This window comes from Manacus candei, unplaced genomic scaffold (genome assembly GCF_025592945.1).
Source record: "Manacus candei isolate 608988 ecotype Guabito, Panama unplaced genomic scaffold, ASM2559294v1 h1tg000046l, whole genome shotgun sequence".
Classification (NCBI taxonomy): Eukaryota; Metazoa; Chordata; class Aves; order Passeriformes; family Pipridae; genus Manacus; species Manacus candei.
This window is the reverse complement of record NW_026138094.1, coordinates 664,825-679,195: the sequence shown is the minus strand read 5'-3', so window position 1 is coordinate 679,195 and position 14,371 is coordinate 664,825. Positions and strand designations below refer to the sequence as shown.

At 49.8% G+C, this 14,371-nt stretch overlaps 2 protein-coding genes across 4 annotated transcripts in view; one reads left to right on the top strand and one right to left on the bottom strand.

Annotated features, from left to right (window-relative positions):
* BBS4 (Bardet-Biedl syndrome 4) overlaps positions 1-1,262 on the top strand; it is a 35,150-nt gene extending 33,888 nt beyond the window's left edge. The window contains exon 16 of the mRNA XM_051796462.1: positions 265-1,262. Coding sequence (XP_051652422.1) covers positions 265-416 — 152 coding nt within the window. The 3' untranslated portion in view covers positions 417-1,262. The remainder of the gene's footprint in view (positions 1-264) is intronic.
* Positions 1,263-1,282: 20 nt separating this feature from the next.
* On the bottom strand, positions 1,283-14,341 carry ADPGK (ADP dependent glucokinase). Of its 3 annotated transcripts, none has more exons than XM_051796468.1 (7): positions 14,095-14,341; positions 11,128-11,353; positions 9,701-9,763; positions 9,315-9,435; positions 8,849-9,045; positions 8,021-8,119; positions 1,283-7,535 (listed from the first exon to the last, which is right to left on the bottom strand). In XM_051796468.1, exons 1-7 carry the CDS (start codon positions 14,307-14,309, stop codon positions 6,984-6,986), a joined length of 1,473 nt encoding a protein of 490 aa, XP_051652428.1. In that variant the 5' UTR covers positions 14,310-14,341; the 3' UTR covers positions 1,283-6,983. The 3 variants fall into 3 exon arrangements, with proteins under 3 accessions (XP_051652428.1, XP_051652429.1, XP_051652430.1); XM_051796469.1 differs by having other exon boundaries at positions 1,283-7,532; XM_051796470.1 differs by lacking the exon at positions 14,095-14,341 and adding an exon at positions 13,921-13,985.
* Positions 14,342-14,371: the final 30 nt, after the last annotated feature.

Here is a 14,371-nt window from a genome sequence, read left to right as displayed (position 1 = left end):
CCAAAGCATAAATTAATTCCTAAGTTTGTACTGACTTCTAACAGCTGAGTGAGATCCTATACCTGAGCTTCCTTTCAGCAGGACTTTGGGCTGTCAGATCTCTGGCTGGATAACTCCTTATCAATAAACTAATGCTGGGCAGAAGGAATCGGAGAGTAGTTAATAGCTGTGATTGTTCTGCATCTCTGTGCTGATGGGATGGGCAAAAAGAATAGACACAACCTGTGTAGCTGTAGAGTAACTCCAGCTGTGTCCTCTCCTCAGGTGCTGGAACACCAGCTCTGCCAGCAAAGCGTCCCTCCCTGCCTCTGGAACCAGAACAGGACTCGGAAACGAGCCCCGAGGAGAGCTCGGCACCCGCAGGGGACACGGAGCAGGGGAAGGAGGAGCACAGGAGCCAGCAGGCAGGGGAGTAGGACGGGCTCTGGGCACCTCCAGAGCTGCCTGGACTTGGGAGAGGGACCTACTCCTCCCTGCCCTGCTGGGCTTCACCCCACTGTCAGTTAGTCTGGATGCAGCTGTTTTGTCAGTGATTTTTAGCACGTGGGCTCTGTCCCAAGTCGTTGCAGTGATCAGATGAGGTTGATGTGTAGCTACTCTTAGTGTGGTCACTGCAAGAGGCTGGAGGATGGGGATCCAGCTCTCCACAGGTTGGATGTGAGCCCTCTAGAAAGCCCTCTAGCAAAGCAGCAGTAGTGACTTGGCTGAACTGGTGAGCAGCTGATTTTCCACAAAGAACCAGCAAACTGAACCTTCAGGGCTCTTTGTTTGCTGCTTGAGCTCCCCAGCTGTTTGAAAATGTATTTCCTGCTTTTAGTTCTGCTCTGTTGGATTATATCCCTCCATAATGAACAGTCCAGGAGAAGAAGGTTAGTAATGGAAACTTCTCTGAGGCAACAGTGTAAAAGCAGCACCAGCAGGGCTCTGGGTCCGTCCCCATCCTTCAGCTGTGCTTTGTGTTTGCTGCTGTGACCCAGAATGACATTAATGCATCTTTAGAGCCCAGCCAGGAACTGAAGTGCTCTCCTGCTCCCTGGAGAACACCAGAGTAAGAACCCTCACTCTCCCCTCTGTTTTGATGGCCCAAACTGCTGATCTTAAATGTGGCTGTTTCTCCCCCCAGCTGTTCTCTCTGCTGGGTTTTTCTGTCAGTACAGCTCCAGGGCAGCATTCCTGTAAGGATTCCCTCCTGTAAGGGTTCCATCCTGCCAGGAGTTGAAGAAAACAGGATTTTTTGTGGAGCGCTGGCAAATTGAAACAAACCAGACCAGGAGCAGGTAAATCAGGTACAGTGCAGACATTTTTATTCACATTAAACTTCTTACACTGGGAGTTCCTGCAGTGTAACAGAGTGCCTGGGAGGAAGAGGTGAGGATTGCAGAGCAGGGGTGGGCAGGGGCTGGGAATTCTTTACCTCAGCCCCAAAACTTGAGTTCAAGACAGATTTTTGTCCTAGGATGCTTTGACAGGGTAAATGTCACACAGGGAGCACATACAGCATTTGAAGGTACCTGTGAAGGGATTTATTTTAAATATGTATTTTGGTGAAGAGGTTACACAGATGATGAACCAATTCTCCTTCTGTGAAAAAGCAGTAGCACCTTCCTACTTCTTGGGAAGCATTTTTAAATATGTAATTCCAGTTGGATAATAAACAGAACTGCAATTCCTCATCCTGCCCCCTCTCCTCCCCTGGCTCTGGTGATGATGGCATTTGCACACAGTAAATTCCTAGGATCTTTCTGGAGAGCTTTTTTGTGCTAATGATAATGAGGCTGGACTGTTCATTCGGCTGGAATTAAGCAAGGGACTCTTCAGCAGGACTGCACTGAGGCATTTAGGGATTCTGGAAATCACACCTTATGCTCCAAAACCTGTTTCTGGCATCAGCCATAATTCTAATCTTCTCTTTTCCCCCCATAATGGAAATTTTAAGATGGAAAACAATAATGAGCCTAATTTCTAGGGAAGGAGAAACCATCTGCTTTAGGACTTTTCTTGCCCTTTTTAGGAAAACATCTTTGATGAGCCCGGGTAAATCACAGAGCTCATAGGGTTCTCTGCAGCTTGGCTTCTGCACAGAAAACAAACTAGAAGACACTCAAACATAAATGCCTGGGCAGCAAGACCTTGTTTCAGCCAAGAGTAATAATTTATTCATCCAGCAACGTATGTTCAACCCAAAAAATCTGGTTTTGAGGTCCCTGAGACAACTGGATGCTGATTTATGGCACAGGCAGGATTAGTGGATACCTGCCATGCTCCTGTACATGTTTGCTCAGTTGTGCCTGAGCCAGGTGGACACAGGGGTCTTTTAAGATGTTAAAAATTTAGATTTCCCAGTCGGGAAGTGGGTTGCAGTTGGCAAAACCTCCTCTACAGAGACAGACAGGGAGCAGTGCTCAGTGAAGTAAACCTTGACTAAAATAATAAGCTCCACACATAAATGTGCTCGAAAGGAGCACGTGTTGCAACAAGTGCTTCATCTGCCAAGACTTTTCTGTAAGATAAAGTCCAGTTCTGCTACAAGGAAAGCTTTACCACTCTCTCAAAACAAACTGCTCCAAAAAAATCCATGTTTTTAATGGAAGATCCAGGTGAGCTCTGAACCCAGTTTTGCCCAGGCTGCAGCGAGGAGCAGCTTTCCTGAGAAATTCATGGGAGGAGGTTTTCTGGGTATTTTTTTTTTTCATTTTTCTGGGTATTTTTTTTTTCATTGCCCCCACTTACATTTCACAATTCCTGCCAGGATTTGTGTTCCTCAGCTGCCATGAGATCTGCTCAGCAGAGGCTGATCCCAGGCTCTTTGGGAACAGACACCTTCCCAAGCTCCCGGCACAGACGGGACTGGCCACGTGTGCCATTCCAACCTGCACGTTCCCTTTGCTGAGGGAACATCCTCCCACCAGTCTGGATCAGAAACTCCCTGAGAATTCAGCTTGGATCCACCTGAGAGATTACACAAGGAACTGCTCCATCTGTTACGGAGGAGAATTTCATCTGCTCTCTCTGGGCAGACAGGACCAGCATTCCTGGCTCTGAGATCCAAGTTTCACTGCAGACTTTAATCAGACCCAGTATTTTTCTGTTTTTCCTCCTGTTTTCTCTAAAAGTTGGTGAGTTTCCTTAGCCCAGGAATAGCAAGGCAGCACGTTGTGTGACAGGAGCTGCTCTGAACATGTGAGGCAGCACCCAAATATTAGCACAGAGACTCTTTAGCTGGTCACTCACAACCCTCAGCTTTCCTGAGCTTATCTCCCTAACTTACCTAAGCTGAAAGTGCCAAAAAGAGCCCAAACCAACTTTTGGGGTAACTGGAAATCGAGTTCTGTTGTACCATTCTCACAAAACTGTCCCACTATTCAACTCTTTTCTCAGGATGTGGCTGGAAAGGTCACCTGTGGCACATAATTCCTGATAACTCAGCATATCCTTACAGACTAAATAGTAAAAAAAAAAGCTAAGCACAAGTGTTGAGGGTTTTCCATTGGGTTTTGGAGTGGATCTAGTGCTCTGCTGCTGTCCAAGCTTTGGATTCCAGTGGCTGAGTGGAGCTGAGCTCTAAGGCAACATCTAACATGGGTCAGAGCAGCTACTGAGGTCTTTGCTAAAGGCTCAGGAAGAACTTTTCAGCACCAGTTCTGTAAAAAGGAATTTGGGAGGGAAGAGCAAACATAACTGGCTCTCACATATCCCAACAGGAGATAACCAGGAAACACAGAAGTAAAAATAGAAAATCAAGTCATTCCTTAGCAACACTGTGAAACTCTCCTGGAGAGGAGAAAAAACTGTAAAGAGCCTTTAAACTGGGAAGAGGCAGATTTGGGATTGGTTTTTCCATGGTAAGCACCAAGGGCACAGTGAAGGAACGTGTCCTTTGGGACTCTGCCAGCCTCCTGTGATTCACACCTCTCAAATAATCCACCACCTGACCTTCAGTAAGGGACAGGCACAGAAAAGATGGGAACAATGCTCATTCTGGATCCTGGATAAGACAAAACAACCCAAACCAAGGTGGCTGCACTGGCTGCAGGGACACAGATGGAAATGCCCAAGTGCACAGGTTTTGTCATGGGGAGATGTCCCAATGCTGAGCTCAGCTGCTGCACCTCCAGCAAAATGTGTGTGAATAAACATTTCCAGTGGAAACCCTTCTTTGGGAGTGTGAGGTTGGCTGAGGTTTGAGGCCTCCAGCACTGTGGATTTCCAGGTATGAGTAACACAGGAGAACAAACACAATTTGTAGAGACAGAGAGGATCAGGGGGAGCAGGGTCACTTGAAGCCTGGGTTTGAAGCTTTGGTATTTTTGCAGCTTTTAGAGCAGCTTTTCTGTGCTGTCACTACTGAGGCTGTGCAGGGGTGTGAGACTACACAGGCAGGGGAAGGATTTCAGGAGCTCTGCCACCCTGCCTGTCATTCCCTTGGGAAGGCAGAGGGAAGTTAAGCACATCATGTTCACAGCGTGTAAAACATGCTGGGCCCCTCCATCCAATTCACATTTATTATCATATAGATTGTTTCAGAACTGAGTCCTGGATCCCACCAGCACAGCTGCTTAAGGATTATCCTTGGGAAGTGCATTTGGTGGCAGGTGAGCTCTGTGTGCCTGATAAAGCACATCTGGATGGAGCAGCAGCCTGGCCACCATGAGCTGCTGCACTTGAGATGTGACTCCCAGTGCCAGGTATTCCCAGGGCACCCACGGGAGAAATGTAACCTGGGGAGAAAGAACAGGAACAGCAGGAAGGAGGAGTGAACTGGAGTTAATAACTGGAGTTTAGCTTTAAGGCCCAGGTGATTTCTAAGCAATAAATTCCTTTTTTATAATTGTTTACACCAATTATTTATTCAAACTCGCTTAAAAAAGAGATACTTTAGGCCTGTCACATTCCTGTTCAATACAAGCACAACTTTGCCCTTGGGCAAGGTCTGTAAGTGCAGTCCCATGGTTTTAAGTGGCCATAGGGAATGCCAGTCCAATCAGCCTCACATCCCTGGAAGTGTTTTTGGAAGAGAGAAGTGAAATACAGCAGCAGGGCCATTGCTGGTGACAGCCTGTGTGTGTTTAGTTTTGTTTTGTTTCCAACTTGAGAATCCATAGCTTGGCCCAGTGTCAGGAAAGTGGGACCCAGGAAGGCTCAGTTCTCCACCTGGCAGATCCATGGCCTTTGGTGGCCCTGGCCACTGTGAGAGGCTGCAAAATGACCTTGTTAATGGCCTTGGACCTCTCAGACAGCTGAGAGGTTTTTTAATTAATTTTTAATTTAGGAAGACTAAACCAGAACTCAGAGTCCTGTGCTACAGTTTATCAATAATAATAATAATAATAAAAAAAAATAATCTGGATAGAAATACTTCCAGTCTTAAGAAGGTCCTGCACCAAGATAAAATGCTGAGAGTCAAGGGAAGCTCAGGATGGGATGAGCTGCAGGAAAACACAGCAGTGACTGTATTTCTGCTCTGTACAACACAGAAGACTTTGCTCAGAGGGAAAGCTGAATACACACTGACAGCCAGCATTGTGTGCTGAGTCAGTGCAAGTACAACAGCTGCCAATTTTTATCCTTGCAGAGCATTCAGGATGGATTTTCCAACAGGAGAACATCCCTGACAGCAGCATGACAGTGTTACTGAGACAGATCACTCCACCCTGAGTGACAGACTCTCCTCCCCTCCATGCAGACACAAAGACTGACCTAAAACGACCTCCTACAAACTCTGGTGAGGCACAGGCTTGCCCAGACAGGCTGATGGCATTTAATCCAGTTCTGAAAAATGGCTGTGAGAGCTATGCAGATACACCTGAAGTTCCTGAAGTGGCCAGAGACAAACCATGCTGGAAAGACACAAACCCCAGGCTGGCGCTCTGCAGTTTGTGGTGTGTGACTGTGAACAGGTAAAAAAACCAGAAGTATTTAACAAGGACACAGGGTTCTGCTTTTTTAATTTCAAAGGCCAGAGCAAAGAAACTATTGGTGACCTAGTCAAAAAACCTCCAACATCAAACCCTAAAAAGGCCTCCTCACTTCAGTCTGACCTGGAAAATGCTGTTACAGCTTCTGAGCTTCCAGAGGGACCTTCCCTAATATATTAACCCTTCTGAATGGAGAGCAGGAAGACTGAAGAATTTGGCACAACCACTCTCAAACAACCAAAAATCGAGTCTCCAGCACTCGAGAGCATTTCTGTAACACAGCACCTGGAAGCCCCTGCTGTCAGCAGAGAAGGTATTTAGTGTACAGCAAACAAGGTAATGCTTTGGGGGCCACCTGACAGGGAAGCAGAGCTGTCCCCCAAATAAAAACCCCGATTGTCTTCACTCCCACTTTCCCAAAAGCTAAACACAGGCTGCTGGGGCTCAGTTGAACACCTTTAAGTCACAGATCCCCAGCATCACCTGCACAGCCTGCAGTAGGTACAGTCTGCATCACATTTTGGGACCGTGGCTCCCTCTGGGGACACGGAGAGATGATTTCACCAGGCAAAAATTCCATCATTGCCCCAGGCAAGGGAAGGTTTGCAGTGTGCTGGGAGGAGATAAGCCACAAGCCTTTTATTTGGAATTTACCAGAGGCAAGGCAGGGCCGGGCACTGCTGTGCTCTCCCTGGGATCCGCAGGCAGGGAATTCTCCTGCTGCACTTCCCAGCACTACCAGACAAGATCCATTCTGAGCTACGAACAGCAAACCTACACCAGCCAGGGATTTTGGTCTTTGCCTCCCTCTCCCCCTGCTCAGGACAAAGCCAATTTTCACATTAAATCCTAAAACATCTGCACCCACACGAGAAGCGTTCGAGTCACTGCCCAGTGACTGGAATGTGCCGACAGTTTATACCTGGAATTATTCTTTGGCTCTTTTTCAGTTACACCCAGAAAACACACCACACCCCGAGTCTGTTCCTATGCCACCAACTGCCTCAAATCCCAATCCACGGGGCTCAGACACCGTGCAGCGCTGGAGAAGGAGAAGTTCCTGGTTTCCTACTGAGGATAGGCCTCGGAGTAGAGCAGTCCCTCGGCGGAGATGGCGTCCCCCAGCCCCACGGTCCGCACGGGGTCCTTGCACACCAGCACGGGGGTGAAGTGGAACGAGATGCCTTCCCTGTGCCAGTGCACCACGGGCTCGTCCGGGTTCAGGGAGATCTTGGCGGGAGCCTCCGTGTGGGAGGTGAGGAACTCGCGGGGGGCCTTGAGCAGGACCCTGCTGGTGTCGATGGTGTCGGTGGCGCAGGCCTGGGTGCCGGCGGCCCTGGCCCCGGCCGCCACCGCCGCCGCCTGGTTGCCCCAGTGCCCGTCCACGGTGGCCAGGATGTGGTAGGCCAGGGTGTGGAAGTGGATGCGCGTGAGGTCGGACGCCCGCTCCGCCGCCTTCCCGTGCTCCTTCAGGATCCAGAAGAGGATGTCGCTGACCACCCCCACGTCGGGAATCCCGCTCCAGGAGCCCAGGGAGGCGTGGGGGCCGGAGGCAGCCTGGGTGAGGAACAGCAGCTCCTGCTCGTTCAGCCCGATGGAGTTCACCAGGGGAAAGACCTGCTAACAGAAACACGGGAACCACGGGTTTGCCTTCACAGGGACAGTCGGATTTGGGATTCCTCCTTCGGGGTATGGGTGTCACAGTAACCTGGGGTGCTCAGCACCCAGTCTCCCAGAGAGATGCAGCCCAAAGTCACTGCACTTCTCCAAGTTGGCAAGAATTACTCAGCCAAGGAAACATTCCAATTGGTGCAATTAATTTTCTAGGCACACACTTGGACAAGAGTAACAAAACATCAACTTCAGATGAAACACTCATAACACTGAAATCAGATCTGTGTCAGGATAAAAAAGGAACCACCAGGATCTGCAGGAAAGAACTCCTGCAAAGAAATCAAGGGGTTTTTTAAATTATAAACTCAGCTCAGATTCAATCTTTGAACAGATAGTCCTAATCTTAAATGTTCATTTCTATGCTCATATACCAGTGTGTGCACTGTGATACTGAACCTGACAAAAACAGCCTGTCCTGTCATTTTCCTTACCTGATGCATAATGTTGCTCATAAAATCCTGATCAGTCATACTGGCCAGCTCCAGGTGAATGGGAATGTCAGTAGGGATATCGGAGATGGAGGCCACAGCCTACAGGAAAATAGAAAAAACAACACTAAAATATGTACTTATTAAGGAACAGGAGGAGGAAAAGGGTTTGGACTTGAAATACACATACTATAATGTTCCTGTGTCTGGATTTAAACACAATTCCAAATGACATGTCTGACCAGTGGATGTACTGCTAAGGGAGGAAATAAAAACAACTGCTAGTTTTCAGAATTCCAGAGCAGGAAAACTGTATCCAAGCCTACTCTGCACCCAGCTCAGCACCTTTCTCATGGACTAATTCCAAAACCTCATAAATCTGAAGGAACTGTAGAACAGCTGATCCTAGAACACAAAAAAAGGCCAGGGCCTTGCATCAGGACCAGAACTCAGCTGTAAAACAGGTGGTGTAAGATGCTGCTTAAGGAATGCCAGTGTTGATTATAACCTGGATAACCTCAGTATCTGGGATAGAAAAGGTGTGACTTAGCCACTAGACAAGCCCAGCATCCAGGTCAGCGCTCTCCAGCCAGGCAACCAGCCCTTCTTCTTCCTTAGACAACCCACTGAACCTAAGAAAAGTCACTGTTACAGAACTAGACTTTTGCCATTCCTGCAGTTCCCAGTCTCCTTTTAGCAGGCAACACTGGGATTTGTGGGAGAGCTGAAGGCACAGCCCACCTACACCTTCCACCCTGGGAAAACAAGGCCTTGCCACGAAGCACTTGCTGGAGTGGAAAACTGGGAGACTCCGGCGTTCCAATATCTCACCTCCATCAGCCGCCTCTGTCGCGCCTCCTTGCTCTGCCCTTCCATCATGTGAAGTCCTGAAAGCACCACAAGGTCTGGCTGGAATTCATCCAAGCTGGACACAAACACCTCCAGCATGTTGAGGGCACCGTTGGACAGGTCGTGGGAGAAGATGAAGCGGTTGGCAGTGGGTGCTCTCACCTGGCCCCACTCCTCACCTGGGGGGGAGCAAACAGAGGCAAGGAGGTGGAAACTGTTGTATTCCTGGGCAGGATCACAAGTTAAATGTCAAGAAAACACATGGATTTGTTTCAGCACTGCATGAGGGTTACTCTGGGTTCCACCTGCATGTGGTTAAATGGTCTCTTTGTGTTTTCAGGGACCATTTTAGTGTTTGTGCAGCTTTAGAATGACACCCATGAGGGCTGTGCATCAATCCCAGTGATGTCTGGGGTTCCCATCCAACACTCTGCCTTTGGGAAGGTACCTGCTTGATACTCCAAGATAAGATGGAATTCATCTCTTTCCTGCATGGATTCAGGTGGCACAACCACGTTGTCATCGAGCAGTTCGTGGAGTCTGGGGCCAACTGGGCCACAAAGGAGGATCTAGAAAACAGGAAAAAATAACTAAGGTTTCCCTGCCATGTCCCTTGCCAAAATGTAAGCATCACCTAGATAATTTTTAAGAAGTTAATAATTCAATTTTTAAAAATCAGCTGTGTTTTCTACTTGGAAGGCCAACCATATAGTTCCACCACAACCCAAGAAATAACTGCCAGATCCCCAAAACCTACAGGGAAGTAATTTGCTTGAGACAAGCAAATTAAAGAAGATGAGCAAACAGCATGAAATCTTTGGAGTGTGTGTGTACCTTCAGGTCTGGATTTGTCGCGAGCTTCTGCCCGATGAGAGCAGCGTTTCCTCCCACGTAGAGCTGTAAAACAAACAGAGCAGGGTGTGGGACCCCTTGCTGGGGGACCTTTATACATGTTCAGTCCTCAGCACAGCCTGGAGATTCTGAGTTTTTAGAACACAGTCCAGCAGTACCCAAGTCACTAAAGCTTATTGGGGCTGAAGGCAAAACAACTGTACAGTTCTCTGTGAGAATCTCAACAACTTGAGTGTTTTCTTTTTGTTAAATCTAAATATTCACCTTCAGGTAATGGCCATGTAAAAATCAATTAATTGATAACACTGACAGTGCTGAAGGAATCTACTCATTCAGCACATAAACAGCCCTCACTCCTGTGCAACTTCTCTGTGGCAGTGGGTGACCTGTGGGTTTTTAGCAAGGCTGCCAAGGAATCGTTTAAAAATTTCAACAGCTCTTCCTCCAGTTTGAGGTTGAGGTGAATCCTGGTCCCTGTGCCCACGTGGAGTGAGAGGAACCTTCCTACCTTTCTTCAGGTAAGAAAGGTCAAACTTCCCAGTGAGAAAACTGATGTGAGCTTTGAAACCAATGAATGTGGATTGTCATGAGGGTCACAGACACTCAGAGGAGGCCACAGAGCTGCTCCAAGGGCTGGAGCCCCTCAGCTCTGGAGCCAGGCTGGGAGAGCTGAGGGTGTTCACCTGGAGAAGAGAAGCTCCAGAGAAACCTTAGAGCCCCTTCCAGGACCTAAAGGGGTTCCAAGAGAGCTGGAGAGGGACTTTGGATAAGGGCCTAGAGGGACAGAACAAGGGGGAATGGCTTCCCACTGCCAGAGGGCAGAGTTAGATGGGATATTGGGAAGGAGTTGTTGGGTGTGAGGGTGGTGAGGCCCTGGCACAGGTTGGCCAGAGCAGCTGTGGCTGCCCCATCCCTGGAATTATTCAAGGACAGGTCAGACAGGGCTTGGAGCAACCTGGGCTAGTGGAAGGTGTCCCTGCCCATGGCAGGGGGTGGAACCAGATGAGCTTCAAGGTCCCTTCCAACCCAAACCATTCTGGGATTCTCTGACAGAAAACAGGCCGTGGAAGGATCCAGCTGAAAATCAGGTGATTCCCTGCTCCCTGCCTCATTCCAAGGTGTTAGAGCCACTTTGACAGCCTCAGCCTCATCTAGCTCTCATATAACAATATTCTTAAAGAGGCATCTTTGACATTTCATTTTTGGAATGTCAGCAGGGGAGAGACAATTTAAACCCCTCCTATTTGCACCGGGGGCAGAATCCTGTGGAAAATCATTCCCACACTCAAGCTACACCGCGAGTTCCCTTCCTAAAGGATTTGCTCTCTCACTAGAGGGAACATGGAAGTCACAGGTGATCAGCAGGTAAGAACCACGCTCCCCCAGGCCTGTGCTGGGCGCAGCCCCACCTGTGCCGCAGGGTGCTCCGAGGCCGTCCGTGCGATGTCCCGGAACGCCGCGGCGTCGCTGAAGAACCGCTCGGCGGCCGCCCCTCGCTCCATGAAGTGGGTGAAGGCCTCCCCCAGGTCCTGCCCGGAGCTCAGCACCGCGTGGTTCTTCCCATCCCTGGGTTCCAGACCCAGCGCCTCCAGCAGCTTGACGCCGGACAGGACCACGTCCACACAGGCGTTGACGCTGGAAGAGACAAGGGAAAGGCGTCCTGGGAAAACCACCCGGATCCGAGGGAACTGAGATTAGCTCAGCTGGTCAGAGCACCGTGGTGATAATGCCAAGGTCACGGGTTTGATCCCTGTGGAGACCGTTCACTTAAGAGTTGGACTCGGTGATCCCTGTGGGTCCCTTCCAACTGGGAATACTCTAACTCTGTCTGGAACCTGTGAGACAACACAGTGAGGTCACGCCCCAGGCAGTGATGGCTGTTCAGGGGGAGAACAACCAACCAAATGGAAAAAAAACCCTCACAAAGGCACTGGAATTCCCTGAAATTCTCTCCTAAAGCCTTCTCCCTTTGACTTGCCTTTATTGCACTGCAGAGGAGAGGGGCATTTCTACCTTCCTGCTGGATTAAAACAAGGAAGAGTGAGCTGTGTGGTCCTAAGGTGGTTGAGTATGTTACAATACAGGTTTGCTTCATTTGCTGCCTTAGACTCACTCAAAAAAAAGAACAGGCACAATAATCAAATAATAAATTTTTAATTCTTAGAAGCTTTTAAAAATATATATCCTTGGGGTTTAAAATGTGCATGCAATTCAAAACTGTAAAAAACAAAGTAGAAAGTATCTAAGCCTGCTAGATCAGCCTCTTGAGTTTCAGCTGCTCCTAATAATACTCAAACCCACACACCAACTCCCCACACAGGCTGGTTCTGTTTATAAGAAGTCAAGAGAGCGATTTGTCAGTTGAAATATTTGAAAACTGCAATTTCTAAAGGACGATCCCTAACTTCCAGAAATAGCACGCAGTGAAAGCAGGAGAAAAACCCTGCAATAGTTAGGGAGGGATAAAAACCATTTCAGCAGGTCCAGGCTTTATGGAAAACCTGACTTCCAGTCCCTATTTCCTTATCAATTACATCAATTTAATCACAGCCTAGTTCAAACAAGAGAACAGGAAAGTTCTGCCTGGAACCAGACCTCCAGGAAGACAATTTGTGAACACCTGCCCTTGTTTCACCCTGTGGTTTCAGAGAGATACCAACACATACCAAATATTTCCTGAGACGATACCAGCAATTATTTAAGCATCTTGTGGACCTGCTGTCAAGTGCCATTTCTATTCCTCTGTCCCACACTCCCCTGACAGGGATCCAAACCATCTACAAAACTTTTGCAGGATCTCTGACTTTCTCAGCATCTCCCACCACACTCCCAAGGCCAGTTCCTGCTCCATGTCAGTGTGGAGTGCCCAGCATCCAGCATTCCTCCTTGGCAGGGACCTCTCAAGGGCCACAACACGTGAAAGCTGCATCACACAAAATAAAGGACACGAAAAGCCCTGAGGCTTTCCAATCCACGAGGTAACCAGCCCAGAAATCCTCTGGATGTGCATCATCTCCTGCAGAGGAGAGAGAAATACCCTGGCACAGCAGGGAAAAGAAATGATAAGCTCAAGCAGCCTTTTAGCCCCAATTTTATGTTTTAATGATCCAAGGGGATGAAACCAAGTCACATTCCTCTGCCAGCACACAGCTCCACAGCCATGGGGGTGGATAACTCCTTCCAACACCTGAAGGCTGAATCTTCCAGTCAAAGTCAAGTTATCCTGCCAGTCTTTATATTTAAAAGGAAGTGAGTGAGGTGCTCTATATAATGTCCGGATTAATGGTCAGTCTTAAAACCAGCATTTGAGGTCAATGTGATATTCCTGAATTTTCCCTTTGTTTTCTTTCCACTTTAAAAAGAAGAAGAACGTTGGATTTCCCTGGGCATGCACAGGTGCCTTCAACATCCACTGCCTTGTCCTCTCTCTGCTCCCTTCTCCACTTTATTAACTTGTCTCTGGTACTTATGTATTGCCAGCCTGAACTGGATGGGCCAGGAGCTCCAAGGCCCTCAGACTCTGGATGTAAGGTTGTTTTACAGGGGACAAGGTCTCTGGAGACAGGCTGCCAATGGGGCCTGAACCCCACAGCACCCTGAAACCACCAGCACAGGAGTGTTCTGGGTCATTCCTCCCCTCAATTGGGGTCCGATGGAGCAGTGCTGTGGGGAGGAGCTGCACTCTTGAGGAAATCATGGAATGGTCTGGACTGGAAGGTGTCCTTGAAGATCATCTGGTTCCACCCCCTGCCATGGGCAGGGACACCTTCCACTAGCCCAGGTTGCTCCAAGACCCATCCAACCTGACCTTCAACACCTCCAGGGATGGGGCAGCCACAACTTCTCTGGGCAGCCTGTGCCAGGGCCTCCCCACCTTCACAGCCAAAAACTCCTTCCCAATATCCCATCTAACCCTGCCCTCTGGCAGTGGGAAGCCATTCCCCCTTGGTCTGCCCCTCCAGGCCCTTGTCCAAGGTCCCTCTCCAGCTCTCTTGGAGCCCCTTTAGGCACTGGAAACATTTCTAAGGTCTCCCCGGAGCCTTCTCTTCTCCAGGTGAACACCCCCAGCTCTCCCAGCCTGGCTCCACAGCAGAGGGGCTCCAGCCCTCAGATCATCTCTGTGGCCTCCTCTGGACTCGCTCCAGCAGCTCCACGTCCTTCTGCTGTTGGACCCCAGGCAGCTCTGCAGGAAGGGGTCTCACCTGAGCAGGGCAGATACACCCCAGGTACATCCCTACCCGTGCAGAGGCCCCGACACATCCATCCCCCCGCACAAATCCAGCCCCGCACGCATCCATGTCCATCCACACGCCGGGATCTGGGGATGCCCGTCCCGCCCCGCCGCCAGGGGGCGCTCCCCGCGCTCCCGCACCTACCCGACGGCGACGCGCGCCCAGCCGCGCGCGGGGCGGACAATGGCCGCCTGCCAGGCCGCCACCGTGCGCGCCTCCAGCGAGCGGGCGCGGCGCAGCGTCCCCAGCAGCGAGGCCGAGAGCTGCCGCAGGGCCGCGGGGGGCAGCTCGGGACCCAGCACGCACAGGTAGCCCAGCGCCAGGGCCAGTAGGCCCACGCACACCGAGCGCTGCCACATCGCCCCGCTCCGCTCCTCCTGCTCCCCCGCCGCGGCTGAGGCGGGGCCCCGCCGGCGGGGGC